The following is a 21,914-nucleotide window of genomic DNA, read 5'->3' as shown; positions in this document are numbered from 1 at the left end:
AGCCCCCGGGTCTCAAGGCCTTGGTGCTGTGGGTGCTGATCCCCTCACAGAATGAGCACTGACTATAATCAATCAGTGGAAATAGAATATATTGTGTCTTTTCAGAAAATCGTACTTTGCGGCGTTTCTCAAGAGAAACCTGCTCATGTTCTTGTCAGAGGACTGAAAGTTTCCTGAGAACACTGAAAGCTTAATTTCTGAGAACTGAGGGTGCAGAATCAATGGTGTGTTTCTTTGGGATTTGTTAAATCCCAAAAATTAGCAACTCAACAATCATTCTCCACTTCACTTTTTAGATCCTGACCTGTTTGTATAGGCAGTCAAAGACAAAAGCTTTCTCAGTGCTGGGTTCTGGTTCCCATATCCTCAGGAATTTGTTTTAAAACCAAGTGCAATAGTTTTTTGGTTTTTTTTTTTGATCACTGTAATTCTCTCCCAATGGTTGTGTAGGTGTGTGGGATAAAATCCTGGAGCCCGTTGCTTCTGTTAGGAAAGAATCTGAGATGCTCCAGCTGTTCCCCGGCTATCTGAAGGGTGAAGACCTCTTTGGTTTGACAGTCTCTGCAGTGGCCAGGATTGCAGAATCGGTGAGTTCACTGCCCCACTTCTTGCTGGATCATCCCACTTGCTGGATAGACACACGAGAAGGGGACCAGAAAGAAGTGTGGAAAAGTAAACATTTTGTTGCACATGTAATTAAACACGTAATTATTTGTATTTTTTTTTTCTTTCTCTCTGTTTTTTTTGCAGCTGCCAGGGGTTGAGGCCTGTGAGAACTACACTTTCCGCTATGGCCGAAACCCCTTAATGGAACTTCCTCTTGCCATCAACCCCACGGGCTGTGCCCGTGCCGAGCCTAAAATGAGTACCCATGTCAAGAGGTTTGTGTTAAGGTATTTTGTTTTAATTTCACATAGTACAGCCCAGGGTTTATAGGCTGCTTTAGGGTTATTTGTGCTTTCGTCTGCTGCTTACAAACCCTGTCGTCCTTGGCTGTGAATGTGCATGCCCCAGTCAGAGGAACTGCTTTGTGTCTCCGCTAGCTGGCTTTAAGTGTCTGTATGTCTGAGAGGGTTTTTATTGGGTTTCCTGGCTGTTTTCAGAGAAATCTTCAGTTTTTCTTGTATTCTTTCCTGTTACATGCCCAATCCCTACAGGCCTCACACCTTGAATAGCACCAGCACATCAAAGTCCTTTCAGAGCACAGTCACGGGGGAGCTGAACGCGCCTTACAGCAAACAGTTCGTCCATTCCAAGTCCTCCCAGTACCGCAAGATGAAAACCGAGTGGAAATCCAACGTGTACCTGGCTCGCTCTCGCATTCAGGTCAGCTCCCACCTCAGGAAATGGCAATTGAACAAATTGCATATGCTTTATTAATCTCTGTTTGACAGCTAAATCTTGTAAATGTCATATCTTATATAGAAATATTTATCCAAGTCCTGGTGAAAATTTGAAACTAAAACTATTGCAAAATTCCTTCCAGTCTCGTTCCAAAATTGGCAGTTTTTATGTGGCACATCAATTGCACAGATTTACCTTAAGTAAGATTTGTTTCTAATTACTGTAAATATCTTAAAAATTCCTTTGTTATTGTCATCTAGAAAAAGGATTTTTTAAAGTTCTGGGGTGGTTTGTTGTTTGGCTTTTTTAGCCTATTCCTCAAAACCATAGTAAAACTTAATAAAAATAAAACTGTGGAAGCATGAGATGCTCAGGCCAAGCTGATGAAGTGAAACAAGACCAGCAGGAAGAGCTCAGTACTTGTTTGCCTTCATAGGAATATAGAATCCATTGCTTTTTGTCATGCTGCTGGTTTGCCCCACAGTCTGTTTTGGAAAAGCTTTGCCACTAATCCTGCCATGTGTGGGCACAGTTGTTGTTTATTTCAGGCTGGACTTCACCATGCCTGGGTTCTTTGCAGGTATCTCTGGTCTAGCAGAACCCACTTTTATTTAAAGTGAATTTATAACCTTTACACATTCAGTGTCAGAGGGTAAAGCAGCTTTCTCACCAAAACAGCAGCTGAGTTTTCTGAGATCTGTGTGAGGCTGGATTCTGCATTGGGCTGTTACTGCATCAATTATTTATCAGTGCTGCTTCTCTCTCTCCCCTTTCCACTGCTGGTTTGGGGCACAGTGAGGAACACAGTGTGAGTGTAAAGTTATTAACTCTCAGTGTACTTTCTGTAGGGCCTGGGCTTATATGCTGCTCGAGACATTGAAAAGCACACAATGGTCATTGAATATATTGGGACAATTATCCGGAATGAGGTGGCAAACAGGAAGGAGAAGCTCTATGAGTCTCAGGTAAGGCTGTTTGTTCATTCCCTCTTTCTCCTTCCCCATTCAGACATTCATAGAACAAAACAAATGCTATTCTGCCTGATGAATTCAGGTCCCCTGATTTGTTTTCTGCTGTGGCATAAATGCAAAATAGGCTTCAAATAAAACCAGAGGAGTCTACAGCGGTTGTTATCAGAGTATTTCAATGTTTAATAAATCTTATAGCACCCTGGCCAGGTAGGGAGGACACATCCTCTGTTCCAGAGGACACAGTTCTTGCAGACATGTCAGGACCTCAGTTTTTAATGAAAACTTCTTAAATCTAAAGCCCCTTCCTTTGTGTAACTTTGTAACAGTGCCTATGACTGGAAGGCAGTCATGCACCCTGGATGAAAGGCAGTGGGAAGCTCTTGGGGAAAACTGAATTATCCAGAGGTTTGTGTTTATGACCCATGATCCCTCACAAACCCATGGGGACACAGGCAGTATGTGACAGTGCTTTCCCTCGTGAGCCAGGGGGCAGTGCCTGATGTGGAATGCAGAATGGAGCTGGGCCATGTTGTTGCTTCATCCCTGGCAATGCAGTCAAACCTTACCAGAGTCCTTGTGCCACTTGTGTCTTCCAGAACCGTGGCGTGTACATGTTCCGCATTGACAACGACCACGTCATCGACGCCACCCTGACGGGAGGCCCTGCAAGGTGGGTGGCCCTGGAGGGATCCCTGACCTCCTCCTGGGCCCTGGAGGGATCCCTGACCTCCTCCTGGGGCCTGGAGGGATCCCTGACCTCCTCCTGGGGCCCTGGAGGGGAGGGATCCCTGACCTCCTCCTGGGGCCCTGGAGGGGAGGGATCCCTGACCTCCTCCTGGGGCCCTGGAGGGATCCCTGACCTCCTCCTGGGGCCTGGAGGGATCCCTGACCTCCTCCTGGGGCCCTGGAGGGATCCCTGACCTCCTCCTGGGGCCTGGAGGGATCCCTGACCTCCTCCTGGGGCATCCCCCGTGTTGGCCTGGGGCTGTTGGAGGCTCTGAGTTTGTGGGGTGTATTCTCTGAGCTGGTACATTCAGTCTTCAAACTGCCCCACTGTCTCTTCCATCAGCTTTGCTCATCTTTCAGTTACGTTTCGTGGCAGCTGTGAAGAAAGGAATTTTTTTTGATCCTTGATTTTTTTTGACATTTTCTAGGTAAAGAAACAAGTACAGAGTAATGTAATTGTATGTGGAAAGGCGGTGAGCCCGTGGAGCTAAGGCCATGCTGAGGTTTGGTTCAGATTTGCCTCAAGGGATGGGTTTTCCTAAGAGGTTTCATCTGTCCCACTCTTCTTTCGTAGGTACATCAACCATTCGTGTGCGCCCAACTGCGTGGCTGAGGTGGTCACTTTTGAGAGAGGACACAAAATTATCATCAGCTCCAGCAGAAGAATCCAGAAGGGGGAGGAGGTAGGGCAGGCTCTGGCTTTGCACCCCTCTTGCCACATGCATCCATTCCGTGATTCCTGGCCAGTGGCACAACTTGTTTGCTCTGGGGAGTGGTGACGTTTCCCTTCCCCTTTCCTGTAAAACTCTGCCTGTCCCTTACAGCACAGCCTCTGCCGGGTTTTGCTGTTTAAGCTGCTGTGGCAAATCCCAGCTCTTCCATAACCACTCTTGTGCCTTTCCTTCCAGCTTTGCTATGACTATAAGTTTGATTTTGAAGATGACCAGCACAAGATTCCATGTCACTGTGGAGCTGTAAACTGCCGAAAGTGGATGAACTAGAATGCATTCCTTGCTGTCTTTGAGGGTTGCTTGTCCCTAGGAAGAAGTGATTCACATTTTGATTTTGTCGACGGAAAATTGTTGCCTTTTTGAAGGGGAAAAAAAAATCACTTCTGGAAATACAGATTCCTACACAAGTATTTAAAAAAAAAAAAAAAAGAAAAAAAAAGGAAAAATAACCCACCAACCAACAAGCACCAGATGCAAGCCGGCAAAATCTGAAGCTGACTTTCCAGACACGTGGAGGTGAAACTGAGTTAACAGAATGGTCCAGCACTTTTGTTTTTGAGCTCACTAAGGAGAAACTGTTTAACTTGGGCAAAGAACCGCTGGCTGACCTGCAGGAGGGCAGGTGGCCACTATGAATGTAAGACTGAAATCACCAGCGAAAGGGAGAAGTCCAAAGTGCTGGCCACAGCCTTATTTGATAAAGGGGCAGGCCCTCTAATTAAAGAAAAAAATTTTAAATAAAAGTAGACACCACTGAACAAGGAATGTACTGAAACGACTTCCTTAGGGATAGAGCTAAGGGAAAAAATAACTTGCACTAAAATACATTTAAATACTTGATTCCATGAGTCAGTTTATTGTAGTTTTTGATTTCTGTAAAATAAGAGAACCTTTTTGTATTTATTATTGAATAAGTGAATGAAGCTATTTTTAAAAAGAAAGTTAGAAGAAAGCCAAGCTGCTGCTGTTACCTGCAGAACTAACAAAACTCTGTTACTTTGTATAAAAGTGTAAATATTTTGAGAAAAAAAATACAGTATAAAAATAGTTATTGACCAAATGCTACCAGACTCTGCAGCAGTTCGGGTGCTTATTCTCAAACGTTGATAGGGATGTTACAATATGATCTCATGTACTCACGGACACGCGATTCCCAGTTCGGAATAACCAAAATCTCAGTTTAAAGAGAAGGGGTTTTGTATGTTTAAAGCAGTCTCAACTGTGGTCTTATGAGAATTTTTTTAAGTAAACCTTAAGCCTGGTAAAGGTAGTGTATATTAAAACTCTGACTTTTGTAGGTGTTTGGGTAATTTAGATTAATTTTATTTGTATTATATTGTTGCATCCCTATTTCTTAAGTCAGGTTTTTTTGTGCTTACAATTTGTGATAACTGTGAATAACTGCTAAAACCACCCAAAATAGAGGCTGGACATGGTTTTTTTTCTTCAGCAAAAGTAGTCAAGGATTAGGTGACTGTTCAGCCTACAGATTAAATCATGTAAACAGCATAGAATGAGTTGGAGCTTCAGTCTCATGCGATAGCCTTCTTAAAAGGAAAACAAGGAAAAAAAATTAGGTGTAATGTGCTTGCAGCTGCAGGACTCTGGCAATAGGATTTTGGAAAATGTAATTTAAAGATGTGTTTGTATGGATTGTTTTTGTTTACATTTCTTTAAAAAATAAACACTGTTTTGTGTTTGCTTGTAGAAATTTAATCAGCATTTTGAACCAGGTTAGCTTTTTATTTTGTACTTAAAATTCTGGTACTGACACTTCACAGGCTAAATATAAAAAAAAAATGAAGTTTTTTTTTTTTTTTTTGTGTGCACAATTAAAGTGGACTGTAAACTGTTGGTATATTCAGTAATACAGTTCTGAACTTGTAATGTATATGGCATGATGTATTTTTATCTTACAGAATAAATCAATTGTATATATTTTTCTCTTGATAAATAGCTGTATTAAATTGTTTCTTGAATATTTTTCTTCTCTTGTACAATATTCCAACATCCTACCAGTATTTGTCCTACAGTTTTTTCTGTTCTGTATAATAGTATCTAATGTTGGCAAAAAAAATACAAAAACAACACAAAAAAAAGAATTTTTTGAAGTATACAGAGTGTTATGGGTTTTGGAATTTGTGGAAACAGATTTAGAAGATCAGCATTTACGAATAAAAATATTTTACATCTATAAAGTGCCTGCTCCTGTTGTCATTTGAGGTGTCTGGTTTCTGCTTCTTCCAGGATCTGTGTCTGCTTCCACCAAGAAGTATTTTGCATTCCCCCTTTTCCAGTGCATCCAAAATTTCACAGTGGGTGCCAAGTGCTCATCTCAGCCCATGAGTTGGAACACTGAACACCCTTCCCCAGTCCCCTCCAGAATGAGCAAAAAGGCCAGAGTAGGGTTAAAGCTCCCCATGCTGGCACTGTGACAGTGCTGGACATCAGAAACATTCCCAGCAAACTCTCAGAATGGGTCCAGACTAAAAAAAGGTTCCAGACTTACCATGGAGCAGTGGGAAGCAGCCAGGCCAGAGCTGTCCCCTGGTGTTGTTGATATGGTGCACTTTGGCTGCTGCAGGATCTCTGTCCACAGCCACCACCCACTCCAGGAGCCAGGAGAAGGAAGTCCTTGACCCAGGGACTTAAAATCCAGCTCCAGAGTTTCCTTCTTTACAAATAATAAATCCTCAGTGTGACAGCAGCAAGCTGGGGGCTGTGACAGTGCCTGCCCTGGGATGAGGCTTTTCCCTCTGTTCTTCCTATTCACCAGAGCCTCCTCGGTCAGCTGGGAGCAGTCACTCACAGACAGGGCAGAGCTCTGAGTTCCTGCTTGCACCGGGCAGCCCAGCTGGGAGCAGGCCCCTGGCCCAGGGCTGGGTTTTCCCAGCAGATCTCTCACCCTCACTCAGGTGCTGGCCTGGCTCTGTGGCTGCACCACATCTGGCTGTGGCCAGGAATGCCCTGCAGGAACAACTGACACCATCCCAAACGCCATCACCTCCCTCTGCTCCTGGAAACCAGCGCTGCTCCCGCTGACAGCAGCCTCCAACTCTCCCCACTGGGAGCAAAATGTCAAAAATTCTCTGTGGCTTCTAACTCAGACCGTAAGTAAAGCAAGCTGCTGCCCTCCCTGTTTGATGATTTGTTTGGGTTTCCTGATTTTTTACTTTTTTAAAAAAAGACAACATAAAGGCAACAATGTGGCTGCCATCACCAATGTAAGAATTTTGCCCCTGCACACAGCTGGGAGGAGCTGTGCCAGCAGTCAGGGTGAACCAGAGAGGCACAAGGGAAGATGCAGCCCATCCTTTCACCCCAGCAAAGACTGGAATTTCCCCCACAGCTGCCAGTGAAAGAGCCCACCTGAGCTGACAGCATGATCCAGCCCCAGCCTGCCAGCCCTGCCTGACTGCAGGAGTCACCTGAGAGCTGATGGAAGGCTCCAGGTGCCCCTGAGCAAGGCCCAGCACAGGCTCAGCTGACCAAGGGGGCTGAGGTTGGTTTTAGAGGCTTTTCTTGGTAGGAAGGAGCATGACTGGTCTCTTACTTAATTACTCCCAGTGTAATACTGTATCTTGAGTAACTTCAGCCAGCTGGTTCTGCTTTTCAAACCCTGGTCCCTCGTTCTCCCTGCCAGGGGCTCACTCCCTCCAGGACTAGTGGAGGAGGCAAAGCAGCTGCCCTGTGACCAGGCCACTCTTACCTGCTCCTTTGCATCCTCTGCTCTTCTCCTCCCAGGTGCTGGCCCTGGCAGGGGGCTGAAGTCCCAAGCAGAGTCTGGCACGAGCAAATCTCCTCTCTGCAGAAACATGTGGGTCTGTAATTACTCCAGCATTGTCATTATTTTCTTCACACTGCCCAAAAGGTCAGTAAGTCGATGCTGGAGTATTTATGCAGTTGGAGAATGTTTCTGCTGCCCAAGTGGAAGGGCAAGGCTGTCCTGGAACTTCCAAAATCCAAACTGCATGTTCCTAGGGAAGGCCATGGCTGTGGAGAGGGAAACGAGGCCAACAGCAGTGCTAAGAAAAAATGCACTGGGTAAGAGCAGCTTTTCTCTTCTGCAGGAGCTCCCACACACTGAAGAAGCTGAGGCAGGAAGTCAAAGAAATAGTAAAATAAATGAAAAGAGAGAAGTGGAGGGAACAAACCAGAAATTCTGTCAAGCCTTCCAAGATGCAGGGAAGGGAAAAAAGGAGTGAAAACAAGACCCAAATTGTCTGAACATTAATTTCCCTCAGTGTCTAAGTTGGTGCTTTCTGGTCTAACAGCTACAAAGAGTAAGGCCATACAAATTAATAAAAAAATGATACTTTATTTTAAATGCAGCTACTGTCATGAGTCATCAAAATAGACTTTGCAATAGTTACTTTGTTTTAAATATGAGGTGACGAATGACAGCAAAGAACTTAAACTACATAAAATGTCCTAAAATTAAAAGAACTAAATTTAAATATTTCAAATGACAATTATCAGAAGATAAAAGGGAATAAAAATATTTTCCAGAAAAGTAAAATAATTTTGGCCAGTAATCCCATACTAGAAATGTAAATTATTGAGATACTGCACATGAAATAGTCAAGGAGGACTCCTTTCTGTCACTGTCATTTAGAAGATCCACAAAGCTGAAATCTCACCATTTAAATTACATTGCTCTAATGATTTCTCTTACTTAAAACCAGTCCAATAATCCAGGACCATCCAAGGAACTGATGATAAATTTCACTCCTTGGTGCAGTGGGGCTGCTGCTCTCATGTGTGACCAGGGACCTGGACCTTCCCACGCTCAGCTCCTCGGGGCAGGGCATTTCCAGCAGGTCCTTCCACGGTTGTGCCAGGTGTAGCGGCCAAGGGCTGCACACAAACCCCTCCAGAATGACTTCAGATCGTGGCTGAAGGGGAACCAGGCTCAGCTGAACTCTCCTCAGCCACCTGCTGGCTGTGTCAGCTCTCAAAGTGCCACTGCTGAGGAAGGGACCCGTCGCAGATGGCCACGGTCACGTAGCCCTTGTGGCTCAGGGGATCCACCACCTTCAGGCACTGCCCCACCGAGACCTGGTACAGGCGGTTGTTTTTCTAGAGCAGACAAAGACAGATGGGATTTATTTACTGAAACTTCTGTTCTCCATTGTCAGACTGGAGCTGGAAATGATGCCCAAGGGGAGGGGGTGCTCCTTCTGACAGATGAGCCTTTCAGCAGCCTCCCTGACACACTAGACGCACAGCAGTAGGGGACTACAGCACACCCCATAACCACACCCAGACTTGGAAACAAAGGCTCTCACATCCTCACGGGCCCCCAGCTGGGATTTTGTTTATACCACAGTCTTTTAATGAGGAGGAGGGATGATCAAACCCATTCCCCAGCACTCAGCAAAGAGAGAGCCCACCAGGCTGTAGTGAGCACAGACAGGTCATAGAATCCTAAAATGGTTTGGGTTGGGAGGGACCTTAAAGATCATTTAGGTCAAACTCTCCTGCCATGGGCAGGGACACCTTCCACCACATCAGGTTGCTCCAAGCCCATACAACCTTGCCATGAACATTTCTAGGGATGGGGCATCCACAGCTTCTCCGAGCAACCTGTTCCAGCACCACACCACCCCCACAGCAAAGAATTTCTTCCTAATATCTAACCTAAACTTGCCCTCTGTCATTTTAAAGCCATCCCTTGTCTTATCACTCCATGCTCTAGCAAAAAGTCCCTCTCCAGCAGCCTCCTTAGGCACTGCAAGGATGCTTTAAGGTCTCCCTGGAGCTCTCTCTTCTCCAGGCTGCACAGAGGTCCCTGTTTTGTGTCTGGCCATGCATTAGCAGTGCCCCTGCCCTCAGCACCCACACGCTGGGGAGCTGCCACACGTCGTGCCAGGCCTCATGCTTGGTGGGTGCCCACAGCCAGGGCAAGGCCAAACCCCAGCCAAGAGTGACAAGGAAACAGATCCTATCCTTTTATTACCTTTAGAGGACTGTGCCATCTCTACTGCCAGCCTGTAGCAGCTGCCTGGAAAGGGCTCAGCCCCAGCAGCTCCCATGGGCAGCCACCTCCTGCTCTCCTGCACAGAGGGAGCAGATCCACAAGAACAGCCCTGCCAGGCTCTGCCACTGCCTGTGCCCACAACCAGACATCCAATGGAGCAGGAGGACATGGTAAGAAAACAAAACACTCCTCCAAAATCTGCCCCCAGTCCAAGTCTTGTACCACAACTGGCAGTGCACAGTTAGTATTTCCCTGTATCAATGACTCACTCAATGGAGTTCCCCTGGTTCCAAAAGGTTTGATATCGAAAGGGCCCATATTCCTCATGGGAAAGGTGCCCCACACCTTCCATTTGCCTTTCCATGCCCCTCTGAGCCTTCTTCAGCCCTAATTCAGCCTTTCTGAGAGGAGGGGACCAGCACATGCAGCACAAACAAACTGCCATGGTGGGCTGACATTTATTTCCCTGCTTCAGTTTCTATCCCCTTCCTAATCAATCCTAGTGTTTGAGTCACTTTCCTTCCTTGTGGATCACTGATGAGCACAATGTGCCCGTTACAGATCCACCTCCCACAGCCACAGTGGCCATGGCCAGCTCAAAGCCCAGTGTCACACGTGAAGTGCAGATTGTCCAGCCCTGCCACAGGCATCACCAGCAGCCACATGCACCCAACCCCAGTGGCATTCCCCCACTCCTGTACATCCCTGCCTGCTGACACCAGCTGCAGAACCTTCAATAACCTCTGCTCAGCACAACTGCTCAGCTCACTGTTCCCACTGTCCCTGGGGGCTGTGGCAGTGCTGGTGCCAGTGTCAGACACACACACAGCCCTGGCTCACACAGTATCTGCCTGTACCTCCACACCACCCTGGGCTGCAACAGGGCTTGTGGGACTCCCCTTGGCAACTCCAGCTGCCCACCAGCAGCATGGTAGGAACCTGAGACAGGCTGTGCAGAGCTGTGCTGGAAGGTAGGAACCTGAGACAGGCTGTGCAGAGCTGTGCTGGAAGCACCACTGGCTGTGCCAGCAGGGCTGTCCTGTCGGGGTCTCTGGCTGGTCACTGTGACCCCAAGAAACATTAGAAAGTCTCTTTTCCCAGCCAGCAGTTGAAGGAGGAGTCAGAGCTCTTCATTTCTCGGTCTCAAGGTTGTTTATTGTATCTTATCTATAAAATTCTTTCTCCTGTCCAGCTGAGGTCCACTCAGCAGGACAGACAGAGGCACTCTGCCTGCCCCCAGGGCAGTGTTATGTCTTTATACTAAAAACTACCTGTACAATATTTACGATCACTTTCCAATACCTATCACCTGTGTTAGACAGTGAGCTTCTACTCTAAACCAATCTAAAAGTGCCAACACCACAGCAGAAGATGGAGGCCAAGAAGAAAAAGAAGAAAGGCAGGACACACCCAGATCCCTCCATCTTGCCCCCTGAACCTCCATTCTAAAAAACCCCAAAATCTATTTTCACCTCGTGATAAATTCACTATCATTCTACTTAATTTGTTGTGGCTTGCAGATCTTCATCCAAGGTTGGTAACTTACTCCACAGGTCATAATCAAAACCCCAGGGGCATTTTAGGCTCTGTGCCAGGGTCCCTGAGACCCCTGGCAGGGGTCTTGGCTGCTCAGGACAGCCAGAGGGATGCCTGGGTCCTGACACTCTCCCTGCCTTTGTTCAACCATCTTGGTGCTACAGAGTCTCTGCTAGGCTGAGGGCATGTGAGGGGCAGCCTCTGAGTGAATACTCAGGAGACAAATGCCATGGGTGAGCAGCACTGGCTCAGTTTTGTGGATTGGCCACTCCTGGCTTTAACAATTAAACTGATGAGATCAATTGCAGGGCAGAAGAACTGCTCTGCCCTGTGCTTCTTCAAGCACTGAGCAGGAATCACCACGTGGATTCCTCCTGTCTCCCACCCTGCAAACACAACACAACAAAGCTCTGGGGTGGATTTTGTTCTCTCTGGCATATCCTAGATGAGCCACAGTGCTGTGGGTGGCTGTGACTGGCAGAAGAAAGGTTTCTGCAGCTCCATTGAACCTTTCTTTGTTGCAAAGGGCCTGCATGTCCCAGAGCACAGCAAAAGTCTTACTAAGACTGAAATGCACCCTTCAAATCCTGTGCAACTTCTGTACAGGCTGCCTGAACCATGGGCTGGGCCTGGTGCAGTGCAACTGCCCTGGTACATCTGAGGTTTAGGCACAATTAAATTCAGCCCTGATGTCCTGTTAGTGCTACTGTGTCACTGTGATATTTTATGAAAAATATTTTTGCCAGGATTTTTCTCCTGAGAAGCTGAGAAGCCTCAGAAAAGAAATGTAAACAGTAATTATCTGATTGCTTGGAATGTGGTCTGGAGGTTGCTTACCAACAGGTGCATCTTTGATTGGTTCCATGAGAATTGTTTTTACTTAATGACCAATCCAAGTCCAGCTGTGTCAGACTCTCTGGTCAGTCACAAGATTTTATTATCATTCTTTGCTAGCCTTCTGATGTCTCCTTTTCTCTTTCTTTAGTATAGTTTTAGTATATAATTTTCTTTTAATGTAATATAATATCACAAAATAATAAATCAGCCTTCTGAGAACTTGGAGTCAATTCTCATCTCTCACCTCATCCTGGGACCCACAACAACACTGCAACAATTAATAACCACACCACTGCCTGAGACACTGATTACAAGCAATGTGCCCATGGCAGGCTCTGCCCTCACCCCAAACGTCCACTGCTGGGAGCCCCCGGAGCCGTGGCACTTCATCAGCCGCGGGGGATCGGACGAGCGAGTTTCAGAAACATCCAAGCACAGCAGATTATTCAAAATCAGCTCATGATCCTCGTTGTAAATCCAGACCTGCAAGAGCAGATAGAAAGACATTTATTGCAATGTTTCAGGGCAGTTTCATTGAGTCTTCTGTTCACCTACAGAGGAGATGCTTCAACACCTGGATGCCAGAGATGGGCCTTGCAGGGAGTGGTGAGAACTGAATGCAGCCCCTTCCCTGGGCCCACCTGCATGAAGCAGGAATGTGTAGGGGGATAGAACATAAGTAAATAAAGGTGGTACAGAATGTAATCTTACCCCCTAAAGAGCTGCAGCTGAGCCAATTATTAAGGATTAGGAGCAGGCCTGATGTGAACAGGCCACAGCTGTAGCCAATAATTAGAGTGTTATAAAAGAGTGGATTGGTTGGTTGAGGGGGAACTGCAGTCAGTTGGCTGCTGTGAGAACAAGGAAGAGTCAGTGCCTGGAGGAGCTGCCTACAAGAAACATCAAGGAGGTACAAAACTCTGGCAATATGGAACCCTTGCAATGTACTGATAATAGAACTTCTGCAATATAATGACAACAGGAATGCACTGGTTCATATTTGCAGCTTCAACTGCAATTGGGCTCCTGAATTTACATGACAGAAGAGTTTCTCTGTGATCACACTGAAAAAACCAACTGTCAGTTCCAACAAGCAACAAGGACACACTGAAGCTGCCTCTTGTCTGTCCTCTCCCACATGCTGCTTGAACAGAGCAGGTATTTTTATTCTTGGTACCAGAAATGTGTCAGGCACCTTCACAGTTGCTGCCATTCATGCCCAAACCCTGCTGGCTCTCAGCAAGGCACAGCTGGACATTGAGGGAAGCAGGAACAGCAGCCTGCTCCAACTGCAGGAGCTGCTGGCTCTCCCTCCCTTGGCCAAGATCACATCTGTGGAAGACCTGGAGCTCTCATAACCAACAGGAGAGTCTGAATCCCAAGCCAGAAAGCAAAGCAATTAAGGAACTTGGGGCTTTTCACCTCAAAATATCCTGGGTTACAGAGGGGTAGAGAAAAGAGAAGTCAATGGAAAGTGAAGCCCTGCAGTGCAGGGACGATCCTGGGAGCACCCAGTGACAGCTATTGCCAATCCTCAGTGCAGCCCTGGCACTCACAGGGCAGCTGGACAGCACTCCCCAGCCTCTGGGGCTGCTGAGCAAGGCAATTCCCTTCCCCTGACATGGGAGCCTGTGAACAAGAGGAGCAGAGCCCCTCATCCCTGTCCCTGAAGTATACCTACAGACACACAAAATTCTTGTGGTGTGCTCCTGTTCCAGCCCTGTCCCCATTTCTCAGCTCAGTGCTGCCCTTGCCATGCCCACTCTGTAATTTATTTTTTTCCATTAAGTCTGCATGAGTTTCACAGTCAGAATATGGCATATCAAACTCTAGGCAGAAAAGTCAGGCACATAAATTTTGCTTTGTCTCTTTTTTTGGCCTATGAAACTAAAAGCAGCCTTCTGGGGGGTGCTGGGATTTGGGACACAGCCTCAGTTGGACAGCATGACTGGAAAGCACACAGTTCATTATCACTGTGACTATTATAACACAAGAAAGGCCTCCTTGGAAGAAGTGCAGGGATCACATTAAAATTTGCCCCAACCTCAGGCATTTTGTGCCTTCTAAAATAATCTTTTCTGTTTAAAGCCTGCCATGAAAAAGAAAGCATGGCAAGATTAAAGAGGGAGGAGAGAATGGAGAAATGGCAGGACTTGCCAGAGAGAATTACTATGGAAAGAACAATGATGGAGCCAAGTCCAAACAAGAGATGAACTGGTAGGAATGGAGAGAGAAGATGCAGTGACACAGGGAACAGATCTTCAATCAAAAGCTGAGTGATGGCAAAGAACACAAGGCAGTGGTTAAACCCAGTGTGATGCTTCACCAGAAAGGCTTACACAAGACAGCCAAAATTAATTTCAAACTAATTATGTGTTTACTGTAGAAAACAAAGGAAAGGGGAAAAATAGGCCCAAATTTGGTTCCAAATCCAGATTAGAGTATCACTATGAATTTGCAGATTATTAACAGATTCAAGCACCAGGAAAGCAAAGCCGCCCCATGAGGTTTCTTTGTTACACAATTGCAAGCCTTAGCATACTCCAGAAATTATTAACTGATTTTCTGCTGAAGACTGAAAGGATAATGTTCAGCTCTTGCTGCCAAAGGCTGTCAGGAGCAACAGCCCCATATAGCAAAGAAACTCCTGGCAGGCACACAGTATCTAAAGCCTGTAAGCAGAAAGGTGCCCTCCCAGGATTTGTCTCATTTCTGAGACCTCTCTTCTTTTATCCTCCTATGTATTTTCTTAAAATAATAATAAAAAAAAAAAAATTAAAAAAAAAACACCAAAAAAACCCCCAAAAAAACCACCCCAAACACAACAATTAAAAAAATCTAATCTATTTTAAAAAAAGAGGCAACAGAGGTGCAGGATATTTTCAACCTGCATGCACTTCCTAACTAGCAGAGTTACTGTGAAGACTTTGGTTTCTAAAACTGGGATTGTGTCCAGTCCCCAGAATTATCCCAGACTGTTTCTATTACAGTTAATGGAGCATCCTAGTTTTCATTATAACTTATAGACATAATTTTAAATATATTTTCTAGATACAAAACCCACTTCCCCTATTATTTTCTTTCTATAGCAAAAATATGAACTGAATGTCAGTCATGTCATGTCAAGCCTGAGAAACCAGGACAGTGTGATGTGCCTGACTAATTTTCAACTTTACTTAATGATGACCATCTAAGTCAACTACAATGAAAAGGATTGCCCATAATGCTGATGCAATTGAAAGCTACAGAATACCTGTTACTGCTTTTAAATCCAAGTTAAATGAGAATTTGAAATTCCTTAGCAGCCATGAAGGCTAGAGAAAACAAAGCAAGCATAAACCAAAGGTAAAACAGAACTGCTTTAAAGGCCAGTCCCATGACTTTAGAGAGGCTGGTCAACTCTCACATGCATTCACCAGACCAAACACAGGCTTTTTTCCTAGGACAAAGGCATAAACCAGATAATTCTAGGGCAAAACCAGCTGAAAATGCCAACAAGCTGAGTGAAACTACAGTTAAAAGCTTCCAATAGTCAGGATGTTTCTTGCTATTTTTATAAGAAGCTGCTAAATAAATGTCATCTTTCTCTACACTGTTCTCACATATCTATAGCAAGATTGTTCAAGAGGTTATGACAGCAAGTTGGCTGAAGGCACTCATGGGATTTATTAGGAGAACAAAATAAGTGTAATAGCAGAAAAACAGTGCTGGTTGCCATCCTTGGTTGGAGAACAAAATCATTGTGAAAGAAGATAGCACAGCCAGGTTTTTTATGAGAAATAATTGCTAAGTTTACCAATAGTAAACCAGATTCATGAGAAAAGAAGCCAAAGATCAACAATCAGAGCACAGATTTGTCTTTCTCAGCACCAAAGGGATAACTGAAATTTGTTCTCCTGGATTAAAAAAGGTCAGAAAAAAGTTTTGATGTGGAAAATCAACAGAGTTTTTCCTTCAGGCATGTGGCACTTCATTATGAGAAATATTGCAGCAAGGAGAAGGGAAGCATAACTGTGTGGACATCATGCCCAGGTTCTCTCACCCAAAGGCAGAATGGCTCAGAATTGCAGCTTTGGCACTGCAAATGTGCAATCACTTGGTGGTGATGGTGCCCATCAGTCACTATTATACTCACACAGCATTTATATTTACAAGACTTGCTGACTGTCCTACAGCTAATGGAATAGAACAAATAGGAAAAACTCCATTCTCATGCCAGCTTTAATTAATCTACCCTCAACACAGGAACTGGTAATTTGGTCACAGTGATGATTTCTCAGTGCTCCAGGGGTGAAGTGCAAGGATGTACTTGTACTTGCCCCTGTCTGACAGCTGGACCTGGAGGCCACGTGTCAAGAGCCAGCCACACTTATCCTGAGAAGTGCAAACACCCCTCAGTCTTCCTCTGTCCCACTCAGCTGGTGAGGCCACCACAGGAGGCAGAAAGTCCCATTAGGTGACAAAGCCCACAGCATTTTGCTGGGACTGTCACAAATCACTCTGCCTCCACTGCTGCAGTTTCCATACCCTGGAAACTGTTGCCCATGTCATAGAGCATCAAGTTAGTCCAGCACAACCCACCTTTACTAAAGCTATGCTGCTTTACATCCCATGCTCCATTTATTCTGTGCCTTTGATTATTTTTCTCTTTAGATCCAACCTAGATTTTAGAATTGGATCCCAAGGGCTCTAAATCATAAAGTTCTCAGAGTAGTTCTTAGCTATGTAAGCCTTTATGGCATTAGCTGAAGATCTCTCTATCCTGGAGACTTTTTATCCAAGTCCTGAATTTCTGTCACCTGCAAGAAGTGAAACAGCAAAGGCCTCATATAGTGATCCAAAAATTCTCATTAGGTTTTCACATCTATCCCTAACTAATCCCCAGATCAGCAATTCACCTGTAGCCAAAGAATCTCCTGAACTCCTTTTATTTAACAACAAATCATTCATTTATCCCAAACTGCAGCCACTCCAGCAGCAGAGGACTGGTTGTGCAGTACACAAACACCAGCAGGGCAGGAAAGGGCTGCTCTCAATTCCAGTATGAGGAACCAACTGAAAGAGCTGCTACAAATTCTGAAGTGCCAATCAGTGGATTATGAACCCATCAGGAGCCACTTTAGGGCAGCCTTCAGCCAAATAGAGAGATTCATGCCATAAAGAAGGAGATTATGACATCCAACACTCAGCATTAGTAGGAGCTCCACAGTGTCCTTGGCCAGCCCCATGGTTTGAATGACCCTCTGACAGCAGCCTGTCTGCTGATGAGATGCCACACAGGGCACTTTGCCAGCAGGAAAACATTTTGGTCATTGTAAAGACATGAATGAACTCAATATAATTGGGAATCTCATACCTGGTTCTGATCGTTGTAGTCACATTCCCGAACAACCACCAGGCCTCCTTTCTGGCTTGGGTGGCCCTGGGCAACCAGGCATTTGTTGGTTTGGAGGTGATACAGCTATGAAAGGAAAACAAGTTGACAGTCAGTAAAAAACAGCCCTGGATCCCTAGTGTGCTCAAAAAAACTCAACCAACCCTTCCAGTTACTAAAAAAATCTTCCCTCTTAAAATGCCATTCTGTTTTTCATGTAATTTGGAGAAAAAACTGCATTAAATAGTTCCAATTTGCTTCCTAATTACATCAAGATTTCTCTCTCTGGTACAAATGTAGTACACACATCCTGGCTCTACTCTGTCAAGGTTCTTTGCCCTCTTCACTCTCCATGGAAGCATAAGGCCCTACAAATTCTATTCAGGAATATTGACTGTACTGTATAAACTGCATTTCCCACAGTTAACTTAAACATAAGTCTCCTCCTACAGCTTCTCTTCATGGAACAGGACAGCCTCCCTGAGAAAGGAGAAGGAATTACTGAAATAAAAACAACTTCAGAGATTTATGTTGTTTGCAAATTGGTTTTCAAGAGCATTTATGTAACTGAAAAGCCACTGTTATCAGCTGTGGTATTTTGCTGATGGATCAGAGAGAGAGAGAACATTTTACAAGCATCTAAATGCTATTTTTGCTCTAATGGCCCACCTAGTCTGATTTAGGGGAATGGTGTATCAGAGGACTGATTCAGGTCAGGATCCTGTCCTGTGATGCAGAACTGTAAGCAGCCACCATCAAAGCAAACAAGGAGGCTCTCAGCAAGCTGCCAGTCTCTCCTGATCTGAACAGTGATGCCCACCCTAAGAGACATCCAAGACATTTTCTGCTGTACAATGTTCAAGTTCTATTTCAAGAACCAAAAAATCGTTAAGATCTTGGTGTATCCCCACAGAGGTACCCAGGGAGACAAAGCACCTCTAATTCTGGCTTTAAATCACACACATGCTCTGAACTAACTGCTGGCCAGCAGATGACTTCTTTCCAGCCTGTTAATTTTGCTTCCCCTGATGTGGTGGGGATCAGGCTCTGCAGGCAGCAAACACTGCCTGCACACTCTGAGCTGAGAGATGGCAGGGCCTCAGATCTGACACCCACATTAAAAACACTTATTTCCAATCTGGAGCTGGATGTGGAGGAAAAAAGAATTTGCTGTCCTGAACTCTAGGCCAGGCTGATTAACTAGCCAGCTGAACTTTATTATGAAGGCATCCATAGCTGTCTTGGCATTGCTATTGACTCTACAAATTTTTAGAAACCAAAATACCCTTCCAGTAATAAAAGGAACAAACTGCTTGATCACATGATAGCAAAAATTAGCACAAATACCAAATAATATTTTTCACTAAACACCATTTCTGGAAATAGCTGTCCCAAGGCACAACAACAATTGCCTTGAGTGTACCATGCTTCTCCTGTTCCCCACACACATCTAAAACAAATTACACAAAACATTTTAAGTAACATTTCCTCACACCCCAGATCTAGCACAGATCTCATTTTCATCATTCCTCACTCAACAGAAGGTTTTTAAACCATAGACTACATGAGTTTTGTATGATTTTTGTCCTTTTTTTTTAAATTGGCCATGATGGCCAGCATTGGATTTCACTGGTAACAGCTGCAACCATTTGTGATCATTATATTTCTTCCCAGCTGTCAAACCACCACTTATCTGTGGCCCAATTAGCTTTTGAGAATAAACTGAGATTTGGAGTGATTCCTCCCAAATCCTAAAGAGTCTGGCACACAGTGGTGACATTGGCTGATCATTCTGTTCCTTGCAGGCATCTGGAAATAGTTTATACAGCCACCAGAGCCAAAGCTGACTCTCTCATACAATGCTGGGTATAATTCTTGAACCCCAGAGAACCAAGCCAAGGAACTGCATTTTTCTACTTCTTTTCCCCATTTCTTAAGGGGTGCACAAAGTTTTTCTCTAAATTAAGCCATGGTAAATAACTGCTGGGAAGAGTTAACTTTAAGTGCTGCTGAGATATTCAGATCCCTCCAGGATCTGGTGGACTTCTCTCCAACATCAACAATTTCTCAGTCAAATTTCTGTCTGAATGAAAGCAAAAAGCTACTAAATTTTAAAAAGAAGAAGAAAAGGTCTGACTAGGGGAGTAACAGCATCCAACAACTAGGGGAATCAGCCCATCAGTTTTATTCAGGGAAACCACATAACAAACTTCACAGCTTGGCTGGGATATTGCTATAAAAATACTGCACAAATTGAGGATTCCCAGACAGCTGCTTCCAAGAAAAAAATCTAATGGTGCCAAGAGGTCCTGTATGAACACAGGTCCTCCTGACTCACTTCTTGCAGAACCAGCAGCTACTGCAGCCTGGAGGGACATCACTACTAAATGATTCCAACTACTGAGTTAAAAGGGAACCTGCTAACCATCATCTGTGTGCACGTGAAGCAGTTTACTCCAGAGTATTTTCTTCCACAGGGAAGACATTGAGATAGTTGTCTTGGGTTTGAAACTATCAGTTATTTTTGGGAAGCATAAAAAGCACACATCAGGGGAATTTGACTCTGGAAAGAGCAGATGCAGCTGTTTGGTGACTCTGCCTGCATACAAACCTGTAAGCAAAGGTAACCTCAGAGCTAAGGCATGAATTTAATAATGATTTTCTTCATGAATGCACATAAAAATTTTTCTTTTCACTTCTACTTTGAAGAAAAAAAGAGAGGAGAAAAACTCATCTTTTGTTCATTAGCTAACAGCCAAGACTAGAAAAGCCATCATCAGCCTCAGATGCAAACGTTCACCTTTGCAGAAAATGACCCAGTAAAAGCAATGAGTTTGGAAACTAATTACATTGTACTCTTATCATAAACCAACAGAGCATGAATATTTGAGGCCAAATTTCTCTCTATCCAAATCCATCTTCAGAACCAACAGCCATGAAAACACATTCTAAAGACAGCAAAACTTCCTAAGTCAGAACTTCAAGGTAAGAAACCTCATAGAACATATCTAGCCTAAGGATGACCTGAAATATAGATCAGACTGATTTGACAAAAATCCTATTATTTTCAAGACAGCTTGTTGCAAAATTAAGGAATCAGACTATTTTTGTTGTATTTGAGCAAGTCTTTAAGGTAAAAAGGTCTCAGAACAATTAACACACCAGAATTCCATATATTTAAGTTTTTCTCTTACCCTTCCACGCTGGATTATTTTTGGTCGTTTCTGTGCTCTGTTAATAAAAACTGGCTGTGGAGCTTTGGCATTGGGCCCAGATATTTGCATCTCAGGATAGATGTTATCTAAATACCACTTAAAGGACTTGCAGTTCAGCCTCTTCCTCAGTTCTACACGGTCGGTGATATTTCCATAGCTTCTCATCCTCAGCTCAGGTCTCAAAGCAAAATACTGCTCCTGTATTTAAGGGAAACAGGTTGGGGAAAAGGAGAAAAAAATTTCAGATTTCAAGTAATTTCAGATTACTGATTCCCAATTTTTTCCTGTTTCCAGAACTCCCAAAATTTCACTTCATTTTGTTAGTGCTTTCAACCAGGAGGTTTGAAACTGGCAGTAGGAAATTGCAATGCTTGCATTGTCACAGGAAGTGAGATTTAATCTTGCCTAACTCTGAGCTAATCTTTCTAACTGAAGGCTTTTTTTTTAAGATAATTCCTGGGTAAAAATTTGCTGATCTTTGTTAGATGCCAACTTGAGGAAGAAACAAATCAGCCCCTGACTTTATTCCATTAGCAATACAGGCATCCTAAAATCAATAAGTAAAAAACACTCAAGTATCATCAGCAGCCTCATCTGACAAAGGTGTCTTGAAATTATTTTGATTGTTCAATGGATTGTTTTTATTGTTGTGGGATTCCAGTGTGTTTTGTCTTGCACAGTTTCCAGCCTTCCAACTTTACAAATGGTCAGGGTAAAACCATTCCAGAATAGACCTATAAATGGACTAATATAATGAAGTTCAGTGGGAACACACCTTATTCATGTGAATAATCAGAACTGTCACCTGGGCTTTCTGGGAAGCCCAGTTCTTTCCATTCATCTGCATCATCTCCAAAAAGGCTCCCACAAAGTTATTCTTCTCACATTCTATTTTATGATGATACACAAATTAGGTGAGGATGGATTAAAATTCCAACCCAATCTCCTGTGCTGTTTGACTCCAAAGCAGAGACAACAGTGGGGAGAAACAGGAACTCATGAATGTACAACATGGCACGAATACTATTGCCAAAACTAGGAAAAAATCCCCTTTTAGCATTTAATTCCAGATAGATTTACAGAGCCCACAAAAAAGGCATTGTGTTTGCATAATAATTTGTTTACTAGGTACCATTTAGAATTCAGTTTTCAGGGCACTGAACTATGGTATTTTGCTGGATTAATCTCTAAGAGACATCT

At 44.2% G+C, this 21,914-nt stretch overlaps 2 protein-coding genes across 5 annotated transcripts in view; one reads left to right on the top strand and one right to left on the bottom strand.

Moving 5' to 3' along the window:
- Positions 1 to 5,970, top strand: part of KMT2C (lysine methyltransferase 2C) — a 189,633-nt gene extending 183,663 nt beyond the window's left edge. The window contains exons 54-60 of the mRNA XM_066550958.1: positions 451 to 587; positions 751 to 893; positions 1,158 to 1,326; positions 2,193 to 2,309; positions 2,912 to 2,985; positions 3,616 to 3,724; positions 3,950 to 5,970. Coding sequence (XP_066407055.1) covers positions 451 to 587; positions 751 to 893; positions 1,158 to 1,326; positions 2,193 to 2,309; positions 2,912 to 2,985; positions 3,616 to 3,724; positions 3,950 to 4,042 — 842 coding nt within the window. The 3' untranslated portion in view covers positions 4,043 to 5,970. The remainder of the gene's footprint in view (positions 1 to 450; positions 588 to 750; positions 894 to 1,157; positions 1,327 to 2,192; positions 2,310 to 2,911; positions 2,986 to 3,615; positions 3,725 to 3,949) is intronic.
- Positions 5,971 to 8,070: 2,100 nt separating this feature from the next.
- The window catches only part of GALNT11 (polypeptide N-acetylgalactosaminyltransferase 11), a 46,441-nt gene continuing 32,597 nt past the window's right edge, over positions 8,071 to 21,914 (bottom strand). For all 4 annotated transcript variants that reach the window (XM_066550935.1, XM_066550918.1, XM_066550927.1 and 1 more), the window contains exons 9-12: positions 20,694 to 20,912; positions 17,482 to 17,586; positions 12,471 to 12,608; positions 8,071 to 8,851 (exon numbers count right to left, since the gene is read on the bottom strand). In XM_066550935.1, coding sequence (XP_066407032.1) covers positions 8,720 to 8,851; positions 12,471 to 12,608; positions 17,482 to 17,586; positions 20,694 to 20,912 — 594 coding nt within the window. In that variant the 3' untranslated portion in view covers positions 8,071 to 8,719. The remainder of the gene's footprint in view (positions 8,852 to 12,470; positions 12,609 to 17,481; positions 17,587 to 20,693; positions 20,913 to 21,914) is intronic.

Source organism: Molothrus aeneus, chromosome 1, assembly GCF_037042795.1.
Source record: "Molothrus aeneus isolate 106 chromosome 1, BPBGC_Maene_1.0, whole genome shotgun sequence".
In the NCBI taxonomy this organism is placed as follows: Eukaryota; Metazoa; Chordata; class Aves; order Passeriformes; family Icteridae; genus Molothrus; species Molothrus aeneus.
Note: the sequence above shows the minus strand (reverse complement) of the source record. Positions and strands in the feature narration are given on the sequence as shown.